At 36.0% G+C, this 16,442-nt stretch overlaps 1 protein-coding gene across 1 annotated transcript; it reads right to left on the bottom strand.

The window, feature by feature from the left end:
• Positions 1 to 5,645: 5,645 nt before the first annotated feature.
• Positions 5,646 to 10,399, bottom strand: LOC308656384 (tripartite motif-containing protein 43-like; the record flags this gene model as incomplete). Its single annotated transcript, XM_081307418.1, has 6 exons — positions 5,646 to 6,139; positions 6,978 to 7,075; positions 7,811 to 7,833; positions 8,425 to 8,655; positions 9,231 to 9,326; positions 9,989 to 10,399. 6 exons carry the CDS (start codon positions 10,397 to 10,399, stop codon positions 5,646 to 5,648), a joined length of 1,353 nt encoding a protein of 450 aa, XP_081163544.1.
• Between the last annotated feature and the right edge of the window lie 6,043 nt (positions 10,400 to 16,442).

Raw genomic sequence — 16,442 nt, 5'->3', positions numbered from 1 at the left:
TTTTTCACCTCTAGAATCTTGAGTCATGGAACTACAAGGAATGCAGCCTCCCTCTAATCTGCCAACTTTGTTGATGCAATATACTGAGACTTTCCTCCTCCTCCACCTCCTCCTCCCTCCTCCTCCTCCTCCTCCTCCTCCTCCTCCTCCTCCTCCTCCTCCTCCTCCTTCTTCTTCTTCTTCTTCTTCTTCTTCTTTTCCTGGAACTTGAAAACAGGGGCACTTAACCACTGAGGAACGTCTCAAGCAAATTTTATTTTTTAGTTTGAGACAGGTTCTCATTAGTACCTCGCTATGTTGCTGAGGCTGTCCTTGAACTTGCAATTCTCCTGTTTCAAGCTCTGGAGTCTCTGGGATTGCAGGTGTGTGCTACCATGTTTAACATTTGCTGAATCTTGATAGAGAAGGCCTTTCTTAACAAAGCTCCTGCTAAGTGCACACATGCCTCAAGTCTTATAAAAGGCCCAGAGACCTTAATAGCATCACCAAATTGCCAAGAATCCTGGTTGGAAGAGGACATTTTTCAGGTTGTTTGAATGCATGTAGAATAACTTCACACCAATAATAGCCATCACTTCACAGTAACAGAATCAAACTGGGAAATTGTAGCTCTTTAAGTTTTTCTGGGGAAATATACAAACTTACATTGTTAGAGATTCTCAAGAGTTGAAAAAAACACTACTCTGAAAGAATTGGTCTTAGAATCCAAGAAACATGTTAATGCTAAAAAAAAAAAGTCAGAAACTTGAACTTCTCAGAGCAACTCAGGAATAATTATTTCCCAGAACTCTGAACTAAGCAACTGGGACATGACCAAAATCCCTGGGAGGAGGGTTCAGAGCAAATAAAACTAAAGTACACTCAAGATTTCCAAGAGAAACAGTACTTTGAGAGAAAACTTACCAACCAAGTGAAGACTCTCCAATGTAGTTCAATACTCCAAGAAACCTGATTTCCCCCAAGAGGCACTGAACCAATAAGAAGAAGATTTAGAAAATGTGGAAAAAGTGAGATATCCAGAAACTATTATTTTTTTCAGGAAGATGAAATTGCAGGGATAGCCAAATAGGCTACACATGAAAAGACACCACAAGTTTTTATTTATTTATTTATTTATTTGTTTGTTTGTTTGTTTGATTTGCTGGTGCTGAAAATCAAACCCACTACCCCATTTTTGCCACGCAAGTGCTCTACCAGTCAACCACATCGCTGATTTGAGGACACCAAAAGTTCTATCAGGATTTGTATTTGAGTAAGTATCTGCAACAGGTACCTCTGAGGGATTTATTCCATGATAGAGCTGGCATCACATCTCACAGCACCTGAAGAAACAATGTGAGGGACAGGCTGTGGAATTGCAGAAAGTTTACAGTGTAAACCTAAATCTGTGGATTGAGATTGCTGCCTTGGAATTAACTGATAGGCAAGCTGTTATACACACAAGAAGCTGACCATGACAGGAGGCCAGAGTGCCAAGTTCAGATGAAAATACCTATAATCCTCCTAAGTGAAAAGCCTAAAAGAGAGGGTTGAAGAGTGCTTGCACAGTGTGCAGGAAGTACAGAGTTATTTTCCTATTCTGAAAAACAAAACAAAACAAAACAAAACAAAAAACACAGACTTCTCATCCCCAATTTTAAAAGTTCCAATGGTATGTAGAGAAATGGACATACATTTGTATTTTTGTTTTTACTGTTATGTGTTTTGATGTCAGGAATTTTTATAAACTATAATGGGTTAAACATTGTCTCCTAGAGAGATCTGGATCCTGGGACCCAGTAGTTGTAAATGTTATCTTATTTGGAAATATGAGCTTTGCAATGTAATTAATTTAAAGACCTCAAGAAAAGATTACCCAGGATTTATGGTGGTACCTACATTCAATGATTAAGAGAAAGAATATTTGAGACATGGACAGAGGAGAGCCATTTGAAGAGAGTGGTAGAGACTGAGAAATGCTGCCATAATCCAATGAGAGCCAAGCTTGCCATTGGCCACCAGGAGCCAGGAGAGAGGCATAGTACAGGAATTCTTCACAGCTGCCAGAGAGAGCCAACCCAGTCAGCACCATGACTTTCAACTTTAGCTTTCAGAACTATGGGAGTTGCCTGGTTTCTGAGGCTGGCTGTGGGGTGGATGCTCAGAAACTGGGAAAATTGTTCTGGATGCTGGGTTGTGGAAGAAGATGAAAGACTCAGTTGGGATAACAGATATGCTTTATTTAGAGGGGGCAGTAGTCTCCAGCTTTAAATACCAGTTCCATTTACCCCAGCCAGTTCCATCTAGACCCTGAGTGGCTTCATATGCCATTTTTTGAGGCAATGCAAATAAAAATATTTTCAATAAATTATATAAGTGGGTGCATGCTCAGAAGCAAATGTTTATGACCTTGAGTGCATATGCAGAATCAGGATATTCCAGACCTTGGCTACATACTGAAAATATAACCCGCTAGAAGCCTTGACCAGAGAGCCTAACTACTGCCACTTGGGGCCTGCCCGACATTGACCTCAAACTTGTGATTCTCTTGCCTCAGCCTCAGAGCTAGCTGGGATTACAGATATGTGCCACTACACCTGTCTGAAATGCATAGAATTCTAAAGACACAAACCAAAGAAATCAAGAAGCCAACAGAAAGGATAAGACCAGAAAGGATTTCCCCACACAGCCTTTGGAGTGTGCTTGACCTTTTTAATCACTTGAATTCAGACTTTGGGCCTCCAGAGGTATGAAAATAAATTGTTTAAAGGCAACTACTCTGTGAACTTTTTATGGCAGGCCTAGATCACATCCCTAATATACATGGAGGGTCACACTGGGAGAGTCCAAATCCTAATTGTCTTCATTTTATTTTATGTGCCTCCGATTACTACACTCAGCACCCAAATTGGAGATATCAAGGCTAAGAGACTTCTGAGACTCAAAGTAATATGAAAAATAGTAACTGACACTGATAATTGAAGTGCATGATCATATATCATGTGCATTATACAGGCTAGTAGGAAAAATGAAAAAAAAGAGAAATATAACTAAAAGGATAAAATTTTTGGATCTAGTATAACTGACACTAGATTACTCCTTGAACAAATAAGATAAAGCAGCAGTACAAAAATCCAAGATTTTGCCTTGATTGTCACTCTGTGGAACGTTTCCCCTGCGAAACTAACACTCAAACATAGTCGATGATTATGGGGTCCTACATTTGCACCTATTTTGACCCCCATAATTTTATTTGGATTCTTTAAGAAAATAGTTTTTGATCTCTGAAATACAGAATAATATATAAGCTTGTTCTTAAATTCATTTTTCTAAACTTTAATCAAAAGATTGTAGCCATACTTTTCATAAATGGTTTATTTAGAATCATAGAATCTGGTCTTTTATATTCAAATATTCATTGTGTATGTAAAATGTAAATATTATTCATCTGTTGAGAAACCACAAAATGACACTACTTAAAAAAATTCACCATGAACAGCAGTTGGGCCTCTTCATATTTTTAATAACACATTTATTTTTAGAGCAATTTTTCTTCCACAGGAAATTGAGTAGAAATTTGAGTTCCCATATGTTCTCTTCCATCCTACACACACATCCCTGGACACTATCCAAGTTCTGCCCTGGATAAGTAGTATGTAGCCATTTTGTCATTTACATATGGCTACAGTTGGATTCATCCATTTCTGAGCAGTGATAGCACTCATTTCTTCATATCAACTATTCACACCCATAAAACTGTATGGCCTATTAGTCCCTGAAGATAATTCAATATGAAATTTTAGATACATTAAGTTGTTTCCCTTTCCTTAAAGAGCATTGACCAAGTTTTATATTTGTCAGGCCACCATGGGCACAATCATTCCTCTGAGGATTTCACTGTGAGGAGCAAGGTCTGAAAGGGTGTTTTTGTCAATATCTGTCATCAAATTGTCACAAAGTACCATCAAGGCCAAGCATAAAATGCTTCACTTAAACTGGCAACCACAACTGCTATTGCAACTGAGAAATAGGACAAACAGCAGAACTCAGAAGGAAAGTGGTCCAAGCTCTGCATATTCAGAGGATCACTACTGCACAGGGCTTCACACTTCAGCCACTGACCAAATTTCATGGATGAAGCACCAGTGTAAGTAAATATTTTTCAAAAACTTAATTACACTATATGTTCTTCTAAAACTTGCCTTGTTCACAACATAAGCATGTCATGGAGCATGGACATATAGATATTTATCCCAAAACTTTTCAAATTTAACTTGAAAACATTTTATATTTAAAGAGATGTTAAAAATGTGATGGAATGACTTACTTTGTATTTCCATGCCGAGTTTGTTTCTCCCCTAAAACGATCATACATTTCCATGTCACAATTTGCAAAAATAGGAAGCCTACTTTGGGAGGTTATCACAAACTGAAGTCAGACATTTTTCAGATTTCACCAGCTTCTATATGAACATCCTATGTTCTATTCCACGATCCAACCTAGAATGGAGCATTGAATTCACTCTCACATCTCCTTTGGTTTGAGTTGAAAGATCTTCTTTTTTACTTTTCATGACCTTCACAATTTTGAGGAATACTATATAGGTCTTTTGTAAAATGATCTTCAGTTTTGGTTTGCAGCTGTTTTTCTCATAGATAGACTAGAGATATAGTTTTAGAAAGAAAGAACACACAAAAAAACTTCTTTCCTCATTATATGATATTAAAAGTATGTGATATCCACATAGTCTGTGTATTAAAATAAGTTCATTGGTTTTAACAAATGTGTCATTCTGACTAGGGATGTTGGAAACGAGTGAAGCTACCCACTTGTATTTGGAAAGAGGGGGCAGTTAATACATGTAATTTTTTTTTTTAATTTCCTCTCAGTTTTGCTGTTAGCATAAAACTCCTTTAAAATAGTTTAGGAAAGATAAGGGAAAGAGGAAGGTCCAACTTTACTGGCTTCAATGAAAAATGAGTCCTTGTCCCGAGTGTGAGAAAGAACTTCATTTGTTTTTATTTCCCAAGGAAAAATAAATTATATTTTCTTAGATCAATAGAAAGATGAAAACATCAAAATAATGTTTATTGCAGACAATGATATAAAAATTCATCCTACAAAATGTCATTCAGCTTAAATCATAAAATTATGCAATCTGACAAATTCACAAAACACGTATGCAGTCACAGCATGTAGTGTATCTGGAACACATGGTTTGCCAATCATTTTATGTCCCACAAAAGATGACCATCATTAAAAGAAAAAAAATGAGTCAACACAATTTGGTAATTTACCCTGTCTATATATTTAAAAAGAAAGTTATATTCAACAAAATGCCATTTTTATTTTTTCATTGGGTATTAAACCCAGGGGTATTCTACCAAAGAACTACATTCCCAGCCCTTTTTTTTTCTTCTTCTTCTTCTTCTTTTTAATTATTTTGAGACAGCCTAAGTTTCCCAGGCTGGCCTCAAACTTGAAGTCCTTCTACATCAGACTCCCAAATTAACCAAATTGTGTGAATTAATAGGCATGTGCCACCATGTCTGGATCAAGTACAAATTACTTAAAAAGCACTAAAGTACAGTATTCTAAACTTCAACTAGGAAGGGCTGCCCAGAATGTAAATTCCCCAGGCATAGAGTTCTTGACTTATCCCTGTTCACTTGTGGCCAGTGTGAACAAAAGGCCTGACTGGGAAATTCAAAGAGCCAGAAGGGTACCGCCATATAAGAGAACTCTTTGTGACATTCACGAAACTCACACTTTCACTCTCAAAATCAACAAACACACCAACCCGGCCCTGAGGCTTCTCTATGTAGTGAGAAAGCATTGGGGAGGTTGTCAAGAGACTATGGTCATCATCTTCCTTCACAAAAAGGAGAAGAAACACGTCTTCGGATTCAGTCACTGTGCCATTCCTTCTTATCCAGGAATCCTTACAGACTCCTACAGCCCAGTCCAAAGGGTCCTTCATATCTAATTCCCAGTACAATTTCCCAGAGTTGAAACTCTCTGTTCCCCATGCAGCAAAATAGTTAATTCCATCAGAATTCAAAGACGAGTCTGGAAGGACGTGCCCAAATCTCAAACTTCTCACATCATCAAATAGCTTGAGGTTATCACTGGACACTGTATTTTCAAAGGATATCTCCACTGTAGAATGAAGAGAATATTCAAATCAAAACCAACTTGTAAATTGCTGTTAGATGAGAAGGTCTACCTGAGTCTTAATGTGGGGAGGATGGGGTGGCAGAAGAAGAGGGGTAATTGTGGCTGAAGTGCATTGCACTCACAGGTTTCTAGAATACTGCAGAAGAAACATTAGTCCGACCACAATGAAAACACTGCTAAATATATGGTCACTGTAATAAAAGGGTGGGCATGTCTACTTCCAGCTTGTTACTTTTCATTTCATCTGAGAAATTGGAGGTCTGCATTCCCATTCAATCCAAAGCAATAATTCCCTGCTATGGTTCCTATTTAGTTCTACCATGGAAATCTAAAAACTGCTTCATCATATACCAGCTTGTCTTTTTTTGATGCTTGTGAAATATTGCTCTGTGCATTCAGTTATTTTATGTTTGTTCATACATGCTATTATATTAAATTTAACGCATCTAGTATATTACCTTTAATAAAATACGTATCACACATTCAATTTCTAAGACATTTTAAGGGTAATGTTTAAATAACCTTCATCACTCAGTGCACTTAATTTAAAATGGGAACATATTGAACTAATTTATAATTGTCTTATTGATTGAAATGGTTTTGTATGTATAGCCCAAATCACATTTATTATTATACCTGTGATCACTTATTTTTTTCCTTATTTAATCATGGTGATCAGATTGCTAAATATAATTATAAATACCAATTGGCAGACCATTCCCTTTGGGTAAATTAAAGGTTAACAAATGGAAAGTTTTCCCATAGAAAATCATTATTGAAAGTCATTACACTATGCTCCCATCACTGGGCTGACACTCACCTTGGAAACACTTGAGCCTGTCTATCAGTCCAGTGATGGTCTGGGCAGGAAGTGCTGGCTTTATAGGCTGAGGCAAGTGCAGCTGCACTGATTCACTCCTGAAAGTAGGAAGAGGACATGAATCTTCTGGTGACAAAAATGACATCACAGTTTTTAAGGAACTAAACAACAATTCTGCTGAAAATATTTCTTGAAACCCTTTTCTCATGAATGTACCTCTGTGAACATGAGAAGGGACTGTCTCTAGGAATCTTTCTTACTTAATTTGCAAGTTAACAACCCATTTCTCAGAGGTACCCATGTTTCTCATTAGCTAACTAGGAAAAACTGCCCCATGCACCTCAATGTTTCTGATTTACAATGTCAAATCATACATGGTTGCATTTATCTTTTTTTTTTAAGAAAGAGAGAGAGAGAGAGAGAGAGAGAGAGAGAGAGAGAGAGAGAGAGAGAGAGAGAGAGAGAGAATTTTTTTAATATTTATTTTTTTAGTTTTTGGCGTACACAGCATTTTTGTTTTGTATGTGGTGCTGAGGATAGAACCCGGGCCGCACGCATGCCAGGCGAGCGCGCTACCGCTTGAGCCACATCCCCAGCCCCACATGGTTGCTTTTATGAACGTCAACATTCAGCCCAGGATGACATATATCCCTCAACCAACAGGGGAAATAGAGGCTGACTTCTCATAAAGGGGAACAGGAAATCATATTCAAACAAACACATGAAACACAGTTGATTACTCTCTACATAAACTATGCCTTCACTTTGTTAGAAACTTAAACAATTTCATAGCTCTCAATGATATCCCAGTTTACTCTAAAGTCAAAACTTACCTGGTAAATAGATCTCCCAAGTCCTGCAAAGAAAACAAAAACAAACAAAAAAAGCTTATTTTTTTAAGAAATTGAATAGTATTTTGTCATGTAGTATCAAATATCATCACATCAATGCTTCTTATGAATTCATTTTCATCTCTCAGAACAGTACCAGTAAGGCATATTTAAAGATTCTAAATTTGTGATTAAATCAGAATCCAGAGGGTCTAAAATGTGTGAGAATGAAGGATATCAGTAATACACAGTGTTTACTGTCCCCAATTCCATAACTTTTAAACAGAAGAAAGAGAACATAAGGTTTTCCAAGATGTCTGCATATTATCAAATGGCAGGCATAAAATGAAATCTTCATGAATAAATTGTTATTTTTCTGGATCTTAGAGAAGCAACAGACAACAGAAAAAATTTAAAAAAAATTCTAAGCTACTCACAAAGTTTCATAAATCTTGCTTATTTATAGTCAGGATAGAAGGTAAACATCAAGTAGATTATATCCAAAGAGGAAAGAACCCCATAATTGATGCAGGAAATATAAAAACTAGCAAATAATGTGGTCAAAATTGAGAACCCCAAATCATATAAAATACTTTCATGCACAACTCAGTTCTTACCTGGAGCAGCTCCACATATGGTTTATGGGACATTTTCACCAGTTCCTCATATATTTCTCTTAGGTCTTTCTTCTTTTGAACCATATTGGCTTCACTTTTTTTGAGTTCCTCTAAAATTCTTTTGCTTTCCTTTCTAAGAATGTCTAGATGTCGATTTTCCTCCTCATGAAGAACTGGATGTAGTTTCCTGTACTCAGCCCTGATCAGCTCTTCCCTGAGATACACATAGTACTGTAGGGATAGATTGTCTAGATCACAATTCCAGTATGATTTTATCCTCCTCCACCTAAACCTCTCTCTTTGACCATTGTCTTTTTACCAGTATGTTACATATGCCATAATTTTATATTCATCCACATTTCAGAAATTAGAAATTCACTCTTCTTTTATCTTCATTCTTTCCCTAGTTTTTATAACAAGGGCAAGGAAACAAACCCGTCCTTCCCTCCAACCACTTTTATCTGCTTCATGAATGCCTGAAATATCTTAAGAAAAGGTTTTGATTGACAATTTATCCTTCAAATATAAATTTCCATATGCAAGCAATTAGAATTTATAGCTGTCACATAAATAACTATATGCAATATTCTGATCTCTGGTTAGAAAATTAATTTTCATCCCCAACCTCCCTATGACACTGCCTAGTCATTTGTTTGATCAACAAGGTCAAATTTTACCTTTAGGACTCAAAGCCACCAGAAATGATGTACCTAATATCCTTACACCATGATGCTATAGTGAAAAATAGATGGATTTCTAGTATGTCTGTTTCAAGCTGAGTCTCAAGGAAATAGACTCATACTTACGGTCCATGGACTGATTATTTTCTTCTCTTCATTTATATTTCTTTGATTTACTTGGATCTTTTCCCGTAATGATCTTATTTGCTTTAGGAGCTTCTCCTGTAAAAGAAATATAAACTCAAACAATAGAGAAGCAAGCACATTTGGTTTCAATCTCACAATGATAGAGAATAAAAAAATAAGAGATAAGTACTTTAGTGAGAAAAAAATCATATTGCTTTCCTTTTGCTATTGATGATTGTGAATTTTAGGAGATTTCAGACTGCAAAAGTGCATAATGTAGCCATGTGCCTAGGGATAGTGATAAAGATAAATAGTTTTTAGATAGTGTGGCAATTGGCTTCAGAATTTTGTTTTCTGATGCTCTACCCTGCTAATTCCCCAAAGCCTTTTATCTTATTTATTCCCTAGTGTTAGTAAATATTCATGCTGTATAGAAATGTATTGCATTTGTCATTTTGGTAGCCAGTAACTCTTTTCAAAATGAGCAGTTTCTAATGCCTTACCCATGAAAATTAAAATTAAGGTGACCAACTACTTTATCACTACCTCTGTGGAATCAAGCTCCACAAAGGCAGGCATGCTTGCATATTTTATTTATTGCTTACATCTTTGGTTCTTAGCTTGTTCCTTGATGCTTATAAAATTACCTAGCATACAGAAAAGAGTAGGGCAATCATCATCATCCAGATCCTCAGCTCTTTTGAAATCTCTTAGCTCTGCTGCTCAGCCTTCACAGTGTTCTCACTGGTGTCACTTACCTGGTATTCCTCAGCAGCCCTTTCCACTGAAGGGTGGTTGTGAGCCCTGTGCTCCTGAGGGTTGCAGCAGAGCCAACAGAGCAGGTTCTTGTTCTCCTCACAGAAGATCTTCTTTGTCTGCTGGTGGGTCACACATATATTTTTCTCAGAGTTCAGGAATTGCCTGAGATGAGCCTGCCTTGCCATAGATGTAAGATTCTTCAGAAGAATATTGTTTTTGACATCTCCCTGCTGTGACGGCTCCCTGCACACAGGGCAACAGGCAAGAATTTGGGCTTGTCCCCAGGGAAGGAAGAAACAGGGCCAACAAAAGCTGTGTCCACAGCCTATGGTGACTGGGTATATAAGGTACTTCAGGCAGACAGAGCAAGTGAGTTCTTTCTGGAACACTTGTGGTATTTCTGAATCCATTATTCTGAGGGGAGAAAACCATAAGGATTTAATCATCTACCCTTAAAGAGATAAAGACCTGAACCAATTTTTACTCATATTCTTATTGAATAGCACACTATTGCCTAGGGAATAATAAACTTGCTTTTGTACATGACAAAACAGAACAAACTGAGTAAATAAAGAATGCAAATAAATCAAATATTTAAGTGAGTAGCTCTCTATACAAGTCTGAACTATTATCAAGCACCTTTCTTACTGTGAAAATATGTGATTATTTTAATCTGCTCCAGAAAACAAAGACTTCTTTACAGTTTTTATTTAGCTGAAAATCTGGGTTCTCATTTCTACTATACTTGAACTTCTAAGAATGGAAGAGATAAAATATTCCTAAAAATATTTTTAGATCTGCAGGTAAAAAATTATACATTATCTGAGAACTAGTTTCAGAGTGCTTATAAAGTATGTAGGAGCACTGGGCATGGTAGCACACACCTGAGACAGAAGCAGTGCAAGTTCCTCACCAGCCTCAGCAAAAGCAAGACTCTAAGCAACTCAGTGAGACCCTGTCTCTAAATAGAATCCAAAATAGAAATGGGGATGTGGCTCAGTGGTCCAGTGCCTCCGAATTCAGTCTCCAGTACAATCAATCAATCAATCAATCAATAGAAATAAAAAGAAGAGAAAAAAGTTTAAACTATGAAATTACATTTGATTTTGTTTGGGAAAGTAGTAGCTACAGCTCATGTGGCAATTGCATACATACCTTAAGAATTACTCTATGGTTTCAGCAGTTCTTGCTGCAGAATTGAAAATATGAATTAAGCTTCAGGATCAGGCACTCAAGGTGTGGAGGAGGTCGATTTTGATGTCATTCAGCCAGGTGAGCTTCAAACTCTACTCTGGAGAAGAATGAGCTGGTCTCCTGGAGTGCACTTTTATTGAGTCCCTGAAGACCACACCCACTTCTTCCTTGATTGCATTCAGGGTGTTTCCAATCAGTGTTACATAATTAGTGTAGGTGATTAGATTAGCATGGTCGATTAGATTAGTGTGAGTGGTTTGGATGTGTGGGTAATTAGTTTTCAGGTAGAAAATTTTGATGTAATCCCTTCTCTAATCTTCATAAACAAACATTTAGAGTCTTGCCCACAGTTACTGACTTAAAAAATTGAATCCCCAAATTCAGATTATATCTAAAGATTTTCAGTTGTGTTCTTTTATTTTTCACCTTTAAGAACAGAAAGAGGGTGACATCATATGTGATTATTTTAGTATGTGTTTTTGAACATTCATAACCATTTTTCTTTCTGACTTTTGCTTTAGTTTTATTCTCCCATGAGGAGAGGGATTTTGTTTAGAAATTTTGTTTTCCTCACCAGCTGAGGTGGCCCACACTTATAATCCCAATTCCTGAGGCTGAGGCAAGAGTATCAGAAGTCCAAACCCAGCCTCTGCAATACAGAAAAGAAACACAGAAAGAAATACAGAAAGACTCTATCTCTGATTAAAATATTTAAAAGGGCTGAAGATATGGTTCAGTGGTAAAGTGTCCCTGAGTTCCATTTCTGTTTTTAAAAAAAGATATAGAAAGATAAGAAAGAAAGAAAGAAAGAAAGAAAGAAAGAAAGAAAGAAAGAAAGAAAGAAAGAAAGAAAGAGAGAGAGAGAGAAAGAGAGAAAGAGAGAGAGAGAGAGAAAGAGAGAAAGAAATAGAGAAAGAAAGATAGTTTTGTTTTTATTTTTCTCACAGCAATCTAATGCTTTCCCAAAAGATACCCAGGACTCTTCCTTGGGGCTGCTTCTTAACTAATGCCACATACACAGCATAAGGTGCAAGAGCAAAGATGGCCACATTCCCTACACCCCATCCTGTGTGGCAGTGAAAATTAGTCACCCTGAAGCCTCTATTGATTCTTTCTAGCTTTGGTAGACTTTCCTGGAATCTCCCTTTTACACAGATTAGTATCAAAGATGATTTTGTCCAATAGATACTAATTATGATTTTAAGATGTAAAAACAATGAGACTTCAAAAAATAACACATTGGATGGTATGGTATGAAAGCATGAGTTTTGGTTTATAATACTAGAATCCTGGGCTATAAAGAAAAATGTATAGAAGTCACCGCCCTGAGATTTCCTCTGCTACAAAGGCATTAGGCTGTCAAGTAGGCCCTATTTCTTCCTCAGATTATCAGAGTGATAGATGAGGGAAGCACCTCATTTCCAGGGACCTCAAATGTTCACATTTGCTAAATTTCTTCCCCAAAGAAGAAATCAAGTAGATACAACCTCTCAGACTCTGAATTATAGACGGAGTGGCTATATAGTACTATGGTTGAAATGTGGATTTTCTCCAACAAATCTCAAGTTGAAATATTATTCCATAGAGCAGTAGTATTTTGAGATGAGGTCTTTAAGTCATTAAAAAGAAGTATTGCCTTTCTCCTTGGACTGAGCCTGAATGAAGGAGTAAATTCTGGGCCCTTGGAAAATGAGTCATTTTTGAGAAGGTGGGTTGTTATGAAGGGTGTCACACATGTGTTCAGACTTTCTTCACTGGACAATTTCTCCTACTGCTTCTCTGGTATGAGCAGATTCAGCATGAAACCCTCACCAACAATTCAGGCATCATAACCTAGAACTTACCTGTCTTCAGAACTGTGAGATAAATGAATATTTTCTTTATAATTTACCCAGATTCAGGTATTATATTAAAAGAACAGAAAATGGACCAACACAGAAAAGAAAGAGACACATTCTCTTACATTGAATTTTACCTTTATTAAATCAAAAATTATCTATTGCTTCATTTTGTTACATTTCATAAATAAAACCAGAAAATATGTCCTACTTCATGTATCATAGGTGATTATTTTCCCAAAATAAATAAATTAAAAATGCATAAATTTTAAAACTTTATGTGATTTTAATATTATCACCACCATTAATAACAGATTAAGTAGGTTTTTACAAAATTTGAGGTAACCTAAACTTAAAAAGATATATTCTGTTTGACATGCTTCATAAGACCCAAGGGAGAGGGCTTCTTTAGATATTGAATTTTCCATAGTATTAGCGGCACAGTCCTTATGTATGTCTGGTCAGCAGTGACTACAGCAGAAAAAAGCTTTGATATGGGGAGAGAAAGAATAGGAAGAAACACTGTATATCAAAAAACTTTGTGAAACATTAGTAGAGATCACAGTTCTACCTTCACAATCTAGGAATACTCTTATTCAGCCAATGGCCTTTGTACTTATTGAAATACAAGTGGGGAGTTGGTAAACAGAGTGTAATGGGAACCCTCCTTAACACATCCAAAGAGGAAGAGCCCTTCACCTCATCCATCTTGTCATCTTTGTTCCCTTTCCAATAATCATTGCAGACTCCATAAGCCCAGTTCGAAGAGTCTCCCACTACCATCTGCCAGTAATATCTGCCCGTGGTAAAAGTCTGAATACCCTAGGCAAGAAAGCATTCTGATGTTGGAGTGATCCAGGAGGCATCTTGAAGATCACATCCAACATTCACACTTCTCAACTCTCAATACAGGAAGATGTGGCAGTTGAATCTTTCAGACACAGAGTAAGAAAAAAACTGTACACCTGTATGTAAACAGAATAAGAAGTTAAAGTTCTAAGAAAAGTCATTCTGTGAAGAACTGACGTTACTGGAAACTGTGAAGTTATAGCAGCCATGATGATTTTGTGGGCATAAAGAGTTAATCTGCAGAACAAATAATTTTTTATTTATTTGTTATTTATTTATTTATTTATTTATTTATTATTTATTTCATTATTTATTTGCCACAGATATGGAAAATTGTTGCAAATGTGAAAAATTAAATACTGAGTCAAATATAAGATCAATATCTTTGAATTTAATTTTATTTCAAAATAGCTACAGAAATTATGCCCTTAACTCTCTTCAGGCATCAAAAATAATAGTATCAAAATAAAATTCCCATTTCTAAGAAATGATGTCATTAATTTGAACGATGTGGAGATTTCCTCTCTTTTCACCTTCTCTATACAACTGGATAAAACAATTTATACATTTTAGAAAGAGTAATTTAAAATTTATTTATGCAAAACTCCTCATTATCCCTGATTCTTGTGCATTCTCTGCACTGCCCTGCACTTTTGAGATTTAACATGTAGCTTTTTATATTGAGCAAAACAAAATTGACGTTTTTTATTATTTCTTCTTGGTGATAAACCCAGTTTCTTCTCTTACTTTTTATACATCAATTCAAAAATTTATGTTATATAAATTAAATATACCCTTGGTAAAAACAACATAAAATCCTAGTAAACTATTTACCTCTGAAAGCTTCTCTCAACAATTAATATTTATACAGGAGTAAGGTGGCCCATGCCTGTTATCTCAGATATTTGAAAGACTGAGACAAGCAGTTCAAGGCCAGCTTGCACAAATTATTGAGAACTTGTTTTGAAAAAACTGGGCTTTGCTCATTTGGCTCAGTGGTGGGGTGCTTGCCCAATATGTTGGCGGCCCCTGGTTAAAATGACGGTATTAATTTTTTTTCAGTATTGAACATATTAAGCAACTGCATCATTTTGTTTGTAAAATTGAATGATGAAGCTTAAATCTGAGGACATGAGATGGGAGGGAAAGGGAGAGAAAAGGGAAATTGCATGGAAATGAAGGGAGACCCTCATTGCTATACAAAAATGCATATAAGAGGTTGTGAGGGGAATGGGAAAATAAACAAGGAGAGAAATGAATTGCAGTAGATGGGGTAGAGAGAGAAGATGGGAGGGGAGGGGAGGGGGGATAGTAGGGGATAGGAAAGGTAGCAGAATACAACAATTACTAATAGGGCATTATGTAAAATTGTGGATGTGTAACCGACGTGATTCTGCAATCTGCATTTGGGGTAAAATTGGGGGTTCATAACCCACTTCAATCTAATGTATGAAATATGATATGTCAAGAGCTTTGTAATGTTGTGAACAACCAATAAAAAAAATAAAAATAAAAAGACAAAAAAAAGTTTAGATCCATTTGTTAAAAATTTCAATTTTTTACATCACTTGTTTTATATATACCTACATAAATATGAACCTGGGTTATTTTTAAGTTTTTTATCTTTCACTTTTTTATGCTGTAAGTCTGACTATAGAGGTGTATCAAAGATTTGCATTCATTATTTATTGGTTTCTGAAAATTATTTATTAAAAATATTTTTACAAAAGAAAACAGTACCCATATGGTCCTAACAACAAATAATAGATTATAAGAATACTGCCAATGGACTAACCCTTACCTCAGAAGCATTTGAGCCTGTCAATGAGTCTTGTGATTGGCCCTGATCTGAGTTCTGGATTCACACATTGGGCTACACACAGGTGCATTAATTCATTTTGCAAGAAGAAAGATGCAGTTAACATATGTACAGTCACAAAATTATGACTTTTCTTGGTAAGACACAAGATAAGGATTCTTGCAACATACAGAAAAATAAATAAGAAAAATAAATAAATATGTTCTAAGTGTTTAAGAGCAAAATTCAATTCCACATGTGCGGTGGAATGAAAAGAATTACCATTCATGATAATATACACCATTATGTAAAGGTTTTTAAAAATATTGTTTACTCATACTCTTTTGGAGAACAACATATTTAATAATAAAATATTTATTGTTCAGAAAAATAAATTTTTATTTCTTGTATTAAGACTTAAAATAAGGTCTCACAAATGGTAGGCATGCTTTCTCACACTGAACAAATACCCAGTCTTTTTTTTAAGTTTTTATTTATTTATTTTAAAATTTTGAGAACAGATCTCACTAAGTTGCCAAGGCTGAACTTGAACTTATAATCCCTTCATATCAGACTTCCAAGTCACTGGAATTACAGGTGTGTACCACCATGCCTGGTGTAAAGAAGATTAAAAAATCCAGATGCTGTTGCAAATGCCTGTAATAAACAGCAACTCACGAGGATGAGGCAGAAGGTTTACAAGTTCAAGACCAGCCTTAGGATTTAGTAAGGTCTTAAGTAACTTAGTGAGCTCCTGTCTCTAAATAAAAAATT

The sequence above is a fragment of the Spermophilus citellus genome (genome assembly GCF_964194105.1).
Source record: "Spermophilus citellus genome assembly, chromosome: 9".
NCBI lineage: Eukaryota > Metazoa > Chordata > Mammalia > Rodentia > Sciuridae > Spermophilus > Spermophilus citellus.
The sequence above is the reverse complement of the archived record's forward strand: the minus strand, read 5'-3'. Positions and strand labels throughout refer to the sequence as shown.